We start from the raw sequence: 16034 nt of genomic DNA, 5'->3' as shown, positions 1-16034 counted from the left end.
CTCATGCAAAGAGATCGCATGCTCGAGTCCATCTGCTTGCTGCAGTGACTAACAGAAAGGTTTGCACCACCTGAGCCTCCTTTGTTTTTTTTCTTGGAGAGGGGTAAGAGCCTGGTACCTGCCCCTGCCAGCTGAGCTGATGTTGCTCTTGGATTCGGCTCATGTGCCAAGGATCCAGCGCAAACCTAGCAGGTATTCGCCTCGCTTACACCATGCTAATGAGACAATCTGAGTCAAACTTGGAAAGATTTTTTTAGTCTGTCAGGAAAGGAAGGGCATGATTAAATCCTGAAATAAATAGATATTATTGAGAAGAAAAATGGACCGAGAAAAAAGGTTTCTGAAAACACTAATGTGTACTCAAAGCAATCCAGATAATTTCCCACTGAGAAAGCTGACCTCAGCTTCTCTCAGAGACAGGAGACAGATGGGTAAGTGTATGCTGTGTTAGTCACCACAGAAACAGTGAGAATACTTGCTTCTCCACTGAAGAAACTTTTACTGGCTCAGGGTAGACTTTAGTGTTAGAGCTTTCAGTTTATCCCTTACAACTAATTATTCTCAAACAGATGGAGCAGAGCGGGCCAGCCTGCATGTGATGGGAAATATAAATAAGCAACCCTCCTCTGATATGATCTCAGGAGAGTGGGGAGAGTGGAGGGCCACCAGCCATGATGCAGTACAGGGGTTACCTGGTAGAAAACTGGGGTGTCAGGTGGAGAAATAGGAGAGTTGCCAGTTGCTGCCCAATATAAAATAGGTAGAGATATCCACAGAAGAGCTGCGATTTTTTTTCTTGAAAAATTAACTTGCAGATGCGTTAAGCCCACACGAACACACTGGCTCTTTTTTTGGCATCCACAGCAGTTGTTTCAAAGAACTGCTGAAAACAGCAGTGGAATGTTTTACTGCAAGAGATTTAAGCTTCCTCTCCTGGAAATTGCACTTGTTTTGGACTGTCCTGTTTGCCAGAAAAATAGGCGAGACTGCAAGAAGTCATCTTGTCTTCCACTAAGAAAACAATTTGCATTTACCCATGGTGTTTTTTTCTCATTTTTAAAAAAAATATTGCTTTAATATGCTTCACTCTTTAAATGACCCCCCCTGTTTATGAAGGGAATACTGGTTGAAATTGGCTCTTTTTCACCTCATTATGTAGTTAACGTAGTAGCAATAGGAAGGGTTGGCTCTAGCTTCCTTTATTACACTGGAGATTGCTCCATCTCTGGTTTTACTTTCTCACGTGTTTTCTTGCATGGGTCTGCACAGAGTAAGACTTGGTTGTGAATCATTTTGTTTTATGTAGGCTCCTTTCTTTTAATCCACAAACAAAAAGGCAGAGCTGGGGATGACTCATTTTACACAAATGCTTGTCTCCTAATAGCTCTGCCTCAGCTTCCCGACAATCGGCGTATGACCAGCTTCTCCAGTAAAAATCAGTGCTGCTCTTTCCTTTACGCAGCAAAGTCAATAACACTTTTCCATGTTTGCCTTCCAGTTCGGGGACCAGTCACAGTGTCAAATGGGTGGTTTATTAGTGGTTGTTGCAAACCCACATCCCCCTGTTCCTGGCTAAAACAGGGAAAAGAGATTGGAAAACACAACATCACATGTCTCTCCCTCTCCTCCGCGGAGTCCAAGGGCTGGATCCTGGATCGTCGCATAATGAACATACGCGACGTGGCTCTTGAAACAGATTCAGTGATTGCTGTGGAACTTACACCTGAGGGATGCAGAACCCTGATAAAAGAATGTTTAAGCAAGCACAGATCAGGAGCTGTCACATCTCATCTGCTTCCAAGCCCAGCTGAAATGTGTATTGACAAGCTGATGCATTGCCAGCTTCCCCTGCATCTCTGAATGGTCCCATTGCTACACAGGGCCCGATGACTCAAACTGTTCGTTCAAACAAACCTCTCTAAAGCCATAAGTAAACAGTCCCTGAAGGGTACAGCGCTGAGCTTCAAAACCGAAGAAAGCAAAGGACATATTAGCATTTTGCATTTCTTTCATGCTTTGCTGAATTATCTCTTGTTCTGTCAAACAGCTAAGAAAAATCTGCCCATTACGGCTCCGGAGCAGGATTGGTATAATTGGCTTTGTGGTAACTCATCTATTTCATAGGTTTTGACTTTGAATATTTGAAGTCATGAGAAAGAATGAATAGTTGAAACCTAATTTCTACTCTCTTTTCTATTCCTTGTCCAACCAAATCAGCACCAAAATAAATTACATGAATAAAGAGCCAGTCATTGAGCAGATTAGCGAATCAGTAAGCTGTGTCTTGTCACCATTTTACTAATGATTCTCTCTTTAAATTCAGCATTATTAATGATTATCCATCACTTTTAAATTTGTCTTCCAGATCACTAATTGCTCTATGCTTAAAAGTGCTCTCCTGTTATATATCTTCTGATTTTGTTTTTGCTGGCAGCATGCATTTAGCCATATGCTCAGCTTGTGCTGCCTGCCAAATTCCTGCGTTCCAGGGCTTGTTAAGCTGTGTAAAATGTTGTTGTTGACTTGAATGTTAAGGAAAGTAAGTGACTGATTGCACTTGTTGTTATAGCCATCTGTGTGCCTGAACCAGAGCTCTTATCCCAACACTAACCGTTAATGCAGACAAACAGCGACAGTCTAATGCAAAGTCATTTGTTGGGCTGGAAATATTTTCCAGCACCCGCACTTCATCACTAGACTTTTAGGAAAGCAGAAATAGTACTAGAAAGGGCCAGAATCTGTGGTCCTGGAGAAGAATTCATCCTGACTTCAGCTAAGAAAAAATTCCTTGATTGGGAACTGAAGAAATTGGTGGAAGGGCATTGGCGGGTTTCTTTAATGAGAGGAGACAGTAGAGAGTATCAGTACTGAAGCTATGATGGCTCTTAAAGAAATGTGTAAATACCTTATCGGTTTGGGGAATGTAGCAAATTATGTGTTTCAACCTCTCTAGAATGACTGTATTAAAAAACAGGTAAAAGAAAAGAGAAAGCCTAGTAGAGCATGATTAATTGCGCAGAAGTGGGACTGTCCAGGGCTGTTCCCTAATGAGTGCTACCTGGTGTTCTGGTCAGGTTTAGTATGGGATCTCCAGGGAGACTGCAAGAGTTCTTTATTTAATAGCACTAGTATCTAAAATGTGAGCTGGCTTTAATTTCATGCCACTTTGCTGACGGCGTTTATTGCAGGAATACGAATGCTGAGCTAGGAGCTCCTGGGCAGGATGGTGCTGCGGCGGGAGCTCTCGCCGTGGCTGCCTGAAGAGGCTGCAGGCAATGGCAGAGGCAGAATTTTACCTTTAGCCTCCAAGATCTGTATTAGTTATGTTGAAATCACCGCTGCAGACATGTGGTGAAGGAATGTAATGCTGAGAGCAGTTTAACGAACTTGGTAGGCTTGAATCCTGCAAGCATATATGTGCATACTTAACATGCATAAGTTTATAAAATCTGAGTGAGTTTGGTATCATGGGCACAATCTGACAGCGAGTCTCACTACTTTCTGCTGGAGACACGAAAAATAATCCAGAATTTGTGCCTAAAATGTTGTACCACAGCCTCTCATATGGTATAATTTAATCATCTAATTGTTTTGATGTCTAATTTTCTCTTTTAGCATTGCTTTAAAGGCCACTGCATCTGGCTAACACCAGACATCCTGAAGCAGGATGGACACTGGGGGGCATGGAGTAAGTTTGGCTCTTGTTCTCGCACCTGTGGCACCGGGGTGAAGTATAGGACACGGCAGTGTGACAATCCACAGTAAGTATACATACACCCGTATGTTTTTCTGATGTGGAGCAAATGAATGGTGAGAATCCTTGCTAAATTACTAGTGCAGTAATGCAGTAAAGGATGTTGAGTGGTGCTTGTTAAATCTGACCTATGGTATATGTTGTCAGAAATTCTACTTTTGGCCCTTAGCAAGTCATGAATCATCTTTATTTCTCAGTTTATCCATCCATTAAACTGGTTAATGCAGTTACAAGGATCTTGAAAGTGCTATTACACTATTGCGTGAAGCATAAGTAAAAGTTTAGGGCCCTATATATCTCTTGTTTTAATATGCGGGTATGAAATAATGGCAATGATTTGCTGGATTTTTTTAAAAAATGCATATACCTTTTAAAAATTTTTGTTTAATCCACCTTTTAGGATATTTCAACAAGAAGGTCTTAAAATATTTTCAAACTGTTTTCATTCCAAGTTGGAACAAAGCTCCAGAGATCAGAACCTTCCCCAAAGTCAATTTTAGTAATACTGAATAGTTTTGCTCCAATAACTTATATATGACCTAACTAGATAATGTAGAATGATTTAATTTCAGTAACACTGGAATTATACCACATTTAATATAGATTGGTATGTACAAATGATATGAAGTGTGTAATTATTGCTGTCTTATTGCGACAGCATAAAATGTCAAGATAATAACAGCAAGAACTGAAACAATAGTCAGAATTAAACTATTTTACCAGACAGAGTATTTTTAACATTGACTTTCTCAGTTTGTGCTTATAAAGTGATTGAACTTGACTAGTGTTAAAACTCATCTTATCATTGATTAAAAAAAAAAAAGTCAACTTTTATGAAGCAGCATTTTCTGATGGAAATTGTTCTGTTAAGAAAAAATATACCAGTTCTAATTTCAGCCTTTATTACATTGGCAACATGAAAGTGACCTTTATAATTGTGGGCACAGTTTTAGTTGTAAAATCTATTTTCATGTAGGAAAAGCCTAATGTGCTATTGAAAATGTTTTCTGTGTTCCTGGAAGAGGGTGCAAACCCAGCTATGACTCCTGAGCTCTGTGTTGCCAGATCCGACAGTGATCCGATGCACGGCTGCCTGGGGGATGCAGCATCGAGCTGGGCTCTGTTTCTGGATTTGCTGCTGCCTTTGGGGGTGAATGTGAATGAGTCGCTTCATCTGCTTGTGCTTTCCTTTCCTGGGCCACACCAAGAAAAAGGCTTTTCTTGCCTTCATCAAGTGGTTTGAGGCTCTACTTGCAGAAATTGCTTTTTAAAGGAAATACGTATTTTCCGTATCAGAAATACATTACTGGCTTCATCAAGTGCCTACTGACATGACTGGGAGTTAAATTACTCCTCAGAGGATCTGATAGAAGCTTGTTTCATGCATTAATGGCAAAATTAACCATGGGTTTCTCTCCCCGCCACAGTCCTGCCAACGGAGGCCGCACGTGCGTGGGGCCGAGCTACGAGTTCCAGCTGTGTAACACTCAGGACTGTCCTAAGGACTTTGAAGATTTCAGAGAGGAGCAGTGCCGGCAGTGGGATCCTTACTTTGAGTACCAGAACACGAAACACCACTGGCTCCCCTATGAGCATGTCGATGGTGAGTGGTCCCTTTTTCCTATGAAAAGTAAAATCAGTTACAAAAACAAGTAAAAATTATATAAGGAGGGGTAAAACTTATTCTAGGGAAATCATGCCTCACAAATCTGTTATGAGTTGTTTGGAGGGATCAGTGAGTATCGGTATATGAGTGATCCAATTCATATAATGTACTTGGATTTTCAAAAAGCTTTGGACCCTGTTCCCCAATAACTGCTCTTAAACTAAGTTATCATGAGATAAAAGGGAACGGTCTTGCATGGGGGGGTGTGTTCCACAAGGATGGGCGCTGGGAGCATGGGTGCTGCTGAGCAAATGTGGCAGTAAGCTGGGAAAGGGAGCAAACGAGGTGACCAAATCTGCTTGGGAATACAAAATTACTCAGGCTAATTAAAATAAGAAGGCCCACTGTGAGAGCTGCAGAAGGACCTTGTGACACTAAGTGACTGAATGTGGCTAACGAAGCTTGGCGTTGATAAATGCCAATAATGGATATGGGGATCAAAAATGGTAAGTGTGTATATGTGTAGGGGTCTGTACACAAGGTGGGCTCTGAAGAGAAAGGTGGGGGATTTGGGGATAGCTTTAGGGAAACATCAGTTCAGTGAGTGTCAAGAGAGAGATGGAGAACGCTGATCTGCTGCTGTGTACCTGAATGACGTGTCTGCGTTTTAAATACGCTGCCAATGTCCCTCAGGTTGTGCCCATCTGCTGCCCCCATTGCTAAAAAACCCAAAGCCGAACTCAGAAAGGCCCAAGTAAAGTAAACATAAGCAATGACTTCTGAATGAGGAGAGTTTAGATAAACTAGGACTTTTCACCCGGAAAAAGCGGTGATTTAGATTAAAAAGATAGAGTTACAGAATTGTGAGTGGCATGAAGAGACTGAGCACGGAGTGATTATTCAGTTTCTCATAACACAAGCCTGGGAACATCAAATAAAATTATCAGGTGGCAGATTTAAAACAAATAAGAGGATGTACTTTTCCACACAGCATATAATTAAACTGGAATTCATTGCCACAGGAAGTTGCAGATGCTAGAAAGTTTTAAAAATTATTTAGAGAAATTCTTGAAAGTTCTATAATACATTACGAGCTATTAAATACCAAGTTCCAGCCATGACTTAGGAAGTCCCCAAGCTGCAGTTTACAAGGAACTTGGAGGATATTCTGAGAAAAGTACCGGGTTTGTTCTTACGTCTTCCTGCAAACACTGCTGGCACTATCAGAGGCAGGTGTGGGGTTGGATGATGTTCTGGCATCTCGGCAGAGATCGCCTCTTAGAACAAAAATGTTCATTTTCCTGTTAACGCCTCTGCTTAACTGCCAGTGAAAGTGCAGCTGGCTGATTTGGGCCATGAAGGCTGTGGCCGTGCTATTGCCACGTTGTGTTGAAAACATGCCGAGAAGAGGTTTTTACCGAACAAAAAGGTGGGCGGCAATGATTCTCAACTTGTTTGATGAGGAGCGTGGGTTGCTGGCTGTTTTTAAACCTGGTTACTTCATCTGAATAATGGGTGCTCCAGGGCAGGGTTGGCCTGGCAAGGGGCAGGCACTGGGCACCCGAGCTGTCCTCAGCTGGGCACCCATCTCTGGGAGGGGAAGGGTCACTTTGGGTGAATCGTTTTGCATTCCAGCGAGAGGATACTCTGCCAGAAGTTAATAGCAAATGCCTTGTAATTAATTTGCCTGACTTTCTTCCCAAACAGTTCTCAGGATTCCCTCATTCTTTTCATGCCATCTTGCGCAATCTGGGATTTTTCAGAGGCACAGACACAGCCTCACAGCTTAATTTCATGAAATAGCTTTGCTGGCACAGGGAGAAGGGACAAACACTGTGGCCTGCAGACCTTTGCTTCTGCTTTAGGCTTTGGAGCAGTGTGCTGCAAAGACCACTGAAACTAATCAGATGTTTTTCTGTTAAATTCAATGGCTTCTGGGTCAGAAACCAGCTCACTGAAGTCTGAGCGCTGGACGCTGGGCACTGCTGGTTTCCTATATAACTATGGTATAACTGCAGCCCCCTTTGTGAGAGTTACATTCACCTGTGCAGGGTTATTAGAGGGAACAGCTTTTGAGTGAAAACAAGGCCAGAGGGTGGTTTATATTTGAACTCCAATGTATTTAAAACTCCCTTTTGTAAAGATAAGGCATATCAGCGACATACTTTGTGCAGGTAATGCAGTCGTGGCTCAAAAGTGACATAAATCCCTACACTTCACACACAACTCAGCTGGATGTGTCTGACACATTGTGTATGCGATGGGGACAGGGAGGAACATCTCATCCCGCGGCCAGAGAAAAGCCGCTGAGCTAGGGTACACCTAGCACCCCGGTGCCACGTCGTGCCATGGGCTGTCCCCTGCTCCAAGCCCCCCGAGCACCCCATCTCCCAGCCTCCGCTGGGCTCACGTACCCCCGTGCCATGCATCTGCCAGGGCAGTATGGAGTGACATTGACTATTAGCTCCCAACCTTAATTAAATGAGAAGGAAACGCTTGGGGAGCAGGGAACGGACAGGTACGTGGTCACGTCTGTGCTGCTGCACCTCTGCTATGCCCCACACCAGTGAAGAGAAAGAAAAGAATTCTTTGCAAGTAACAGGGTCCAATTTAAAGGTACTTGCACACTTACTGTTCCCATGGAGCAATGGGAAGACAGCCCTCGCTAAGTTAAAGCCCTTGTACAGAGTTGTTGGCACCCAGTCAGACCTTCTGATATTTTCATTTGGTCACATATAGTGGATGTATGGTATGCGTGGGGTGGGTGTGGGTACCTATGCAGGGTGTGTTTGTGTACGTGTCTATGTCTTGTGCATCGTTTAATGTTTCTAATATACGTAAATAAGTTAGGTCTGTGATTATTATGATCTTAATATTCCCCTATTAGGAATGTGCACAAAAAAAGGAAGGTACCAGTTTTGATAGGCTAGACCCTACATTTTTAGCATGATATCTCTGCATTGTTCGGGAGCAGTAGCAAAGGTCTCTGATGTACCAATACCCAGTGGTCGTGAGGACATCAACAGCAATAACAAGGACTTTATTAAAAGAGGGCAGAGGCCATGGAACCGTACAGGGGAAGAACGCAAAGGGCCTGTGAAGATTTATTTTAATTGAACTGCTATAATGGAAAGGTTATTGTTTTAAATGGTGGGAAAAGTGTCCCAACTTTTAATCATGTTAAAATAGCAGGATCTTTATTTGTTTCATCTAACAGAAAAGCCATCTGCTCTTCACTGCCAAAGAAAGCATAGTGAATCCTATTATGGGGCGGGGGACAGCAAGAGAGATGGGTAAAATGAAATACACTGGTGGAATACAACTTTATTCAGCCACTGACTAGTCATTTCAGCTTTATTTTTTGTTCTTAGCTCTTTGGAAGAGATTAGGAGGAAGAGGTACGCTTGTCTGGCTGTTTGTGCATGTGTTAACAGTAAAAAAATGTTTTTTTCTGAATTGCTTTGACATCTCATCTTGTTTAATGATTTAAACTATCATAAATACAAGTACAACAATGCGGGAGAATTAACTTCATGTTTTGAAGGAAATGGTATGGCCCAGCTGTCTCTGAAGACTTTTTGGATGCCAGATTCACTCAGTGTCGAACGGCGGCTTTTAATGGCAAAATGACTTTTGCTGTTTTCAGATTTAAGTGCAGGAGAACGGGAGAAACTGATGCAGAAACCTGCATCTCTCACAAGTAGTCATGTAGCAGATGTGGAAACCTCTGCCAGATTGCATCATCCGACAAAGGATTAAATAGAGGCCCCCCCCATCAAAGTAAATTATCTGTTATTTTTAAGGCTGTCTCCTAATGATGACACATGGGTGCTTTATGATTCAACAGTTTCCAGATGATCACATAGCCTTTGAAAGGGGATAAGCATCAATGATTTATGGGGTACCGTATTGCATTCTGTGATGTATGCAAGGAAGAAGAGAGAGCCAACACTATTGAAAGTGCTGTTCACAAAGTCAGCAACAAAACTGTTAGAGCTGAACACGCACAATTTGGGTCATTTTGTTTTTCAGCTAAGGAAAGGTGCCACCTGTATTGCGAATCAAAAGAAACAGGAGATGTGGTGTATATGAAAAGGATGGTACACGATGGGACCCGCTGCTCCTACAAAGATGCTTACAGCATCTGTGTGCGGGGAGACTGCTTGGTAAGCTTTTGATGGCTTGTTTCAGGCTTAGTATTGTGAAACCAATTAAAATGGTAGCTTGAGCGTTTCTCTCCAAGAATGACTATTTAGCAATAAGGAGATTTCATTAGGATTATTGTCACAATATTATGTGTGATATTCACAGTTGCCATCACATTGCCTGTGACTCAATTCCAACAGCACCTACCTACACAAGTAATATTTAATGCAGCATTTTAAGATGACTATTACAATTAGCTTTCAACAAAAGTTTTTCCTGCTGGGGTTTAGTGGGGGTAGAATGTACAATGAAATAGGAACATGCAGCAGCTTTCAAGGAAAGTGGTGTTAAGATATGGCTGATGTTCATTCTCTCTGTATTTGATCTATTGCTATTTTTAAAAAATCAATGACAGTTCCTCTAAGTTGGGATCTGCCGCAGGTCATCTTTCAACGGAATTAGAGGCTCTGACTTTGCAAAGCAGTGGTAGAGGTGCTTATCCTCACATAGATGCCTTGATTCTCCTGGAATTTAAGCATCTGCTTTAAGATAAGCTGAGGCTTAAGAGCTTTTCCTTAATCGTGCTGCTTTCCTTCAGTAAGAAGACCACTGTGAAGCATAATATAAAAATATAATCACCTGATTGACAGCTATTATAGGAACTGGAAGTATTAAAATCTGTTTAGATGCTGATCTTCCAGGAAAATACTACAGTTTATACTTCTTTGCTGAAGCAGAAGTCTGGATTTTGATATCTGAAGTGAAGGCTTATTTGAATTGAAGCGTGGATAAAGAAGAATGACTGTTTTTCTCTTTTGTGCACAGAAAGTTGGGTGTGACAGGGTCATAGGTTCCACGAAGCAGGAAGATAAGTGTGGTGTTTGTGGAGGAGATAATTCCCACTGCAAAGTGGTGAAAGGAACATTTTCAAGAGTACCAAAGAAACAAGGTCAGTGTATTCAGTGTGGTTTGTCCTGGGGAATTCAGGGTATTTTTGTTTGATCTCTTCTGTTTCATGGAAAGTACCAGAGCAATCACAAATCATTTACAGCATCACTAGTTCTAGTAAACTCTCTGGACTTTACTTTGAGATGTGTCTAGAATTTGAAAATAAGACTTTTGTCCAGTGGTCAGTTAAGTCGGCTGACATCAGGGCCTGTGCATGCAGAGAGGAGGACTTCAGTGCTCCGTGTGGGAGAGCTGTGGATTTATTTGTGCTGCTGATGTCACTCAGCTGCTCTGTCCGAGTCACTGGAGTGCTGCAATAATACGTCGTCATCACTCACTGTCAGACGGCAGCTTGCATGGCCTCTCTCTGTGGGTGCATTTGGCACTCAAAGCCCATTTTAGTCTGAAGCAAAGTCTGTTGATGATACTCAAGGCATTTTTCTTCTGACCCAAAGCCCTTTGTCACTGTTATGTTCCACCACCTGACACAGAAATAGGGATGGGAATAATGCTGGATTAGGTTCAGCTTGCTGTAATACACCCTGCTTTTAGAAAATAAGATTTATTTTAAAACCTAAGACAGACTCTTCCTCTTTGTAGCATACTAACCAGTTACTATCTTTTCAAATACTACAATAAAGGGCACATTAAGATGTTTGAAATTCCTGTTGGTGCGAGACATTTACTTATACAGGAAACAGACGCCACCAGTCATAATCTCGGTAAGTATGTAACAAGTAGGAAAATTTTCAGTCAGAATATTTTTTTCTGCTGTTTATTTTTGTCTCTGACAATGTGTTTATGCATTTGTTTACCCATTATCCTCCCACACCACATACCTCCTTTAAGCATGTTAAATTAGGAAACTTATTTGGCAATTTGATTTCCCTGTGCTGTATTCCCTGGTGTCCTAGCCATTGCATTGGCATGTGCATGTGTAAAAGCTGCTGGAAGAGGAGCGGAATTACATTACGGGGTGCAATGCATTATCTTTGCGTGCATCTCTTGTAACGTGCTTCCCATCTACAGTCATTTCCCAGATACATCCAAATCCGTTTCAGATTCTGCCCCATTGCTAACAGTATTGACGCAAGGCTGCCCGATCAATCCCGCAGCTTAGAAAGTAATTGAAATCCGCTCCTCGCGGTGCCCTGTAATCAATGCGAAGCAGTGTCTAGTAGGCTGTTATTAATTGGAAGTAGATTCACAGTGAACGGCCTGGTAATTGTATCGTGAGTCATCCCAACTTCTCACCAGTGAATGCTTCCCTTGCTGCTTAGTGCAGCCTGGCCCCATGGATCAGGAGAGCAATCACTTGCCGATCCAGACAAAGTTTTTCTTTCGGTGTGGGGTAAGCGATACGCAGGGGACACGAACAGCTTGCTGTCTGTCGAAGCCAGTGCTGAGGGAGCGGGATGCTCAAGTAGCTGCTCGAGGGAGACGGGAGTTAAAATCTGGTGTTAAATAACCAACAGTCTCTGCTGCTTCTGACGAGGAGAACAAATTTTCCACCTCAGGAGAAAACCAAGAGTCCTAATACAAAGGTGGCTGAAGTCTCTCCAGGTGAAGGATGGGGCAGCGATGACGGCTGAACCAGAGGAATCGGGCGCTGTGTGCGATGGCAGGCGCCCGCAAAGCACCAGGAGCTTAAGCAGGGCTGTGTCGGTGTCAGGTCTGGGTCTGAGCAAGAGAATTAATGCAGTTTCTAGCATCTCTCTCTCACTGGGGGGACCCACCGGGGGTTAGCCCAGTAGCCTGTCTCTCATGGAGCAGTAACAGCCCCCTGAGGTGCCTTACAACATTTGAAAGAGCTGAGTAGCCATGGGACCCCCACCGGCTCTCAAATTGGCTCGGATTTGGCCAGCGGATTCAGAAGTTGTTAGTCAGGAGCAGGCAGACGGACACACGCAGTGCAGTCGCGCTGGCCTCATTTCTCTGGCAAGGCAGGCTATGAAAATAAAAAAAAAAAGGGTGATTGATGTTTCTGGAGCTGCGCAGGAAAGCATTGGCAATTCAGTGAAACACCTGAAAAAGTCTTTCCAAACCTGTGAGGGAACAGAGGGAAAATGCACGCTGGCCTTTTTTGCTTCTTCCACTGGGACAAGAGCAGAACAAAACTCGAGATGAGAAGCAAACCTCTCCTATTCACTTTTCTTGTGTTGTTCCTAGCAATTAAAAATCGTGAAACGGGGAAATTCATTCTGAGTGAAGACAACTATGTGCCAGACTCTAAAGTATTTATTGACATGGGTGTGGAGTGGGAATATCGGAATGACGATGATAGAGAAACTGTGCAGACCATGGGGCCACTGCGTAATGGAATAGTTATTCTGGTAAGTCAAATGAAAACCATCTTCCACGGAACACAATGTCAGGGTTACAGAGCCATAATGTGCTATAATGTATTTTAGATTCCTCTTGTGAGTTACAAGAAGACATCTGCTTCAATTATAAGACAACAGAAGATGTATTTTAATTCCTTTCTCCTAATTCATTGCTCTGTACAAGAGTTGTTATAACTCAGGGTTATGTGTTGAGCAACCAGCTCTCCTGATTATTTCCCGTGGATGGTCTAGAAAATGGCCACTGTGTAAAGACCCTCCGTCTTGCTTATCATATCTGACGTGAGCATTAGTTAAAAAAAAGGTCAAAATGGTTTTTATCAGATAGATCTAATAGCTCCTCCTCCCAGGCATGTTTTGAAAATGTATCCTGCAAAGGCAGATGCAGGATTCTTGTGCTTCCAGGCTCACTTTGTCAGGGCACAGCCAGTTCTGCAGTTCCCAAACCCACCCGACTATATTCTTTTTTCATTGCAAACCAGCAAACAATGAGTAGGGGTAGGTTGATTCAGAATCCCTCTGAAAGCAGCTGTAATGTGTTGATCTACACCAGCTGAATGTCAAAGGAGGAATAAATATTATGTTTTCAAAGGACCAATATTTTGCACTTCATTCACAGTGAATTCCATTTTCTTGCATTTGTCTTAGTGCAGTGTGGTAGCAAAAAGTCTTTCTAAGTAGTTTATATTTCTGTCAGGATGAAGTAAGAAGCTTCACAGAATTCCCAGGATTATCATAAGAATATTTGTATTTTATCAGAAATAGAAGCAATTTTCTTCACTGCTTTCAGTTTTCTGTGCATTTGAATTTTCCTTGTCTTTTAGTGGAACTATCCATTATCATTTTAGTACAACATTTCCTTCCTTTGTGATGGGATGTGGAAAAAATTTAGTATCATGAAGTCAGTCCAATGCTGGCAAGAAAAATCAGTCTAAATCAACAACAGTCTTTCTTAATATGCAGTTTAGAAACTCTGTGTCATAAGGATAGAGATACTTTTTCATCAGGGAAAAAAAAAAGTGTTGAGTGCAGCTAAAAGGTTTAAGTCTCTCCGGGAATGTTTTTATATCTGAGCCATGATGATTGCTATTTCACGTCATCTCACATAGCTTCTGATATCAGTCTTTCATATCTTTTTTCCTTACATCTGTTCTGCTTACTAGGTGATTCCTCATGGTGGTGCCAAGATATCTTTGACTTACAAGTACATGATCCATGAAGATTCCTTGAATGTAGATAACAATAATGTTTTGGAAGAGGACTCGGTGTCATATGAATGGGCTTTGAAGAAATGGTCCCAGTGTTCCAAACCTTGTGGAGGAGGTAAAAACAAAACCCCAGGGCATTCAAAATTGATTAAGAGAAAACTGAAAGAATGAACACCACATGTGGAATTCATTGCCACAAGACATTAGGGAGACCGAGAGTATGGAAGGGTTTTATTTAAGTTAAGAAATAGATAAATAAATAGTGAATGGAGTTACAAATCTGACTTAAATGGTTTTGGAGGCAGATCTGGGGTGGCTCATTTCTGATTTCTGTTTATGAAACGGAAAAATTGTACAAATGTGCAAGATTTGGATGAGGGTCTCCAAGCTGCGGGGATGCCAAACCTCAAGGTGCCCCAGGGCAGCCCTTAGTAAATCTGCATCCTGTGGACCTTGCAATGTAAGACCCTCGCTTTTGAGGCATCCTGTGGACCTTGCAATGTAAGACCCCCGCTTTTGAGGCCAGATGTATACCCTGATGCTGTTCACCAGGGTGACGGTCAGGTTGCAGCGCTGTGGCTGTGCAGGTTAGCAGAACGTTCTTGAAATGCTAGATGGTTTTCTCATTATAGCCTGTAGTGAAAAGTAAAGGGGATGAGTGATTCTGGGTGCTAAATCTACATGAATACGTGTTTATTCGGTGCAATTTACAGTTCCTTTTGTCGTGTGTTCACCTGTAGTTCCAACTGCAACCTTTGACAGTGTACGTGCATTTTGTTTTCAAACAAGTCCTGTGTAAGCTCTGCCAGTACTGAAAATAAGAGCAGTGTCTTTCTTCAGGCTACCAATTCACAAAATACGGCTGCCGGAGGAAGACAGATCACAAGATGGTTCATCGGAGTTACTGCGAGTTGATTCAAAAGCCCAAGCCCATTCGCAGGGTGTGCAATCTCCAGGAGTGCTCCCAGCCCATGTAAGCATCACTGCCCAGCGGCGATAGCCGTTGTGCCCAGCTGGCACTTGTCACCGAAAGAAGGTGACTTAAGCTTGATCTCTGCTTTTCCGACTTGATACGTGGCTGCTTGAGCTTGTGGGCTCTTAAGTACCTCTGTGCAGAGACGCAGGACTGTGAGGATGTGGTGCTATATTCTGCTTGTAGACATACGATTTCTGGGACTGCTGGTTCCTATTACTTTTGAAATAATTTGGATTAGAAAAGAAGTGCTGTCTTGATCCAGACATTTGTGTTCAGGCCATCTTGAGGTAATAAAAAATAGACATAAATTCAATTTGTACCAGTTGATTTTACACAGTGTGAATTAACCATGTAAGAACAAATTTACAGAGTGCTACATAAGAAAACCAGTGTCACACAGCCTCTCAAATCCAAATCTTCCTAAAGTTCACAGCGTATTTTTTGACGTTTAAACACAGGGAAAAATACTTGACCTGTTAGATTTCTCTGGCTGCCCTTATACAGCACAGTATGCCTGTTGGACCTTCATTTTTGCTATACTTAGTCAAGTGTTAGAAATATTTTAATTCACATTTTACAGGTGCTTTTTTTGACTGGTAGCAGGTTACTCCTGCCACATGTAGGACTCATACATTCCATGTGTTGCTACTGCAACAAGAAAGGAGTATGTTGATCCCAGCTTTTATCTCTGGGGACCAAGTCTAGATTCCAGGAAGCACAGCAAATAAGTAGAACATACCACACAGTATTTCCTAACTTCCTTTCAAAAAAGAATTGAAAGACAGAAAAGTCAAGAAACTGTGCCCCATAAACTCAGCATGGGTCAGGGTTTAACATTTATTTATTGGAAAACTGAAGTAATGACCTAAGTGTATCTCAGGCACTCTGGAGAGGACTGTATTCTTCTTTCAGCTGCAAATATAATTGGACCCAGGTACCACAAAAACTCAATAGGATCCTAAATTGTACTTGGATTCCTGAATGTTTCAGTCACCTCTGTTTCCATAGAGTGGTGTCGGAGCATTTTGCACTTGTATATAGGAGAGGCAATTAT

The 16034-nt window shown here is 42.2% G+C and overlaps 1 protein-coding gene across 2 annotated transcripts in view; it reads left to right on the top strand.

Annotated features, from left to right (window-relative positions):
- ADAMTS2 (ADAM metallopeptidase with thrombospondin type 1 motif 2) overlaps positions 1–16034 on the top strand; it is a 189751-nt gene that overhangs the window by 160565 nt on the left and 13152 nt on the right. For both annotated transcript variants that reach the window (XM_075056671.1, XM_075056670.1), the window contains exons 11-18: positions 3616–3761; positions 5182–5357; positions 9393–9526; positions 10332–10455; positions 11096–11176; positions 12624–12787; positions 13960–14119; positions 14845–14977. In XM_075056671.1, the coding sequence (XP_074912772.1) occupies positions 3616–3761; positions 5182–5357; positions 9393–9526; positions 10332–10455; positions 11096–11176; positions 12624–12787; positions 13960–14119; positions 14845–14977 (1118 nt within the window). The remainder of the gene's footprint in view (positions 1–3615; positions 3762–5181; positions 5358–9392; positions 9527–10331; positions 10456–11095; positions 11177–12623; positions 12788–13959; positions 14120–14844; positions 14978–16034) is intronic.

The sequence above is a fragment of the Buteo buteo genome, chromosome 24 (assembly GCF_964188355.1).
Source record: "Buteo buteo chromosome 24, bButBut1.hap1.1, whole genome shotgun sequence".
Taxonomy (NCBI): Eukaryota; Metazoa; Chordata; class Aves; order Accipitriformes; family Accipitridae; genus Buteo; species Buteo buteo.
This window is presented reverse-complemented; position numbering and strand designations above follow the sequence as displayed.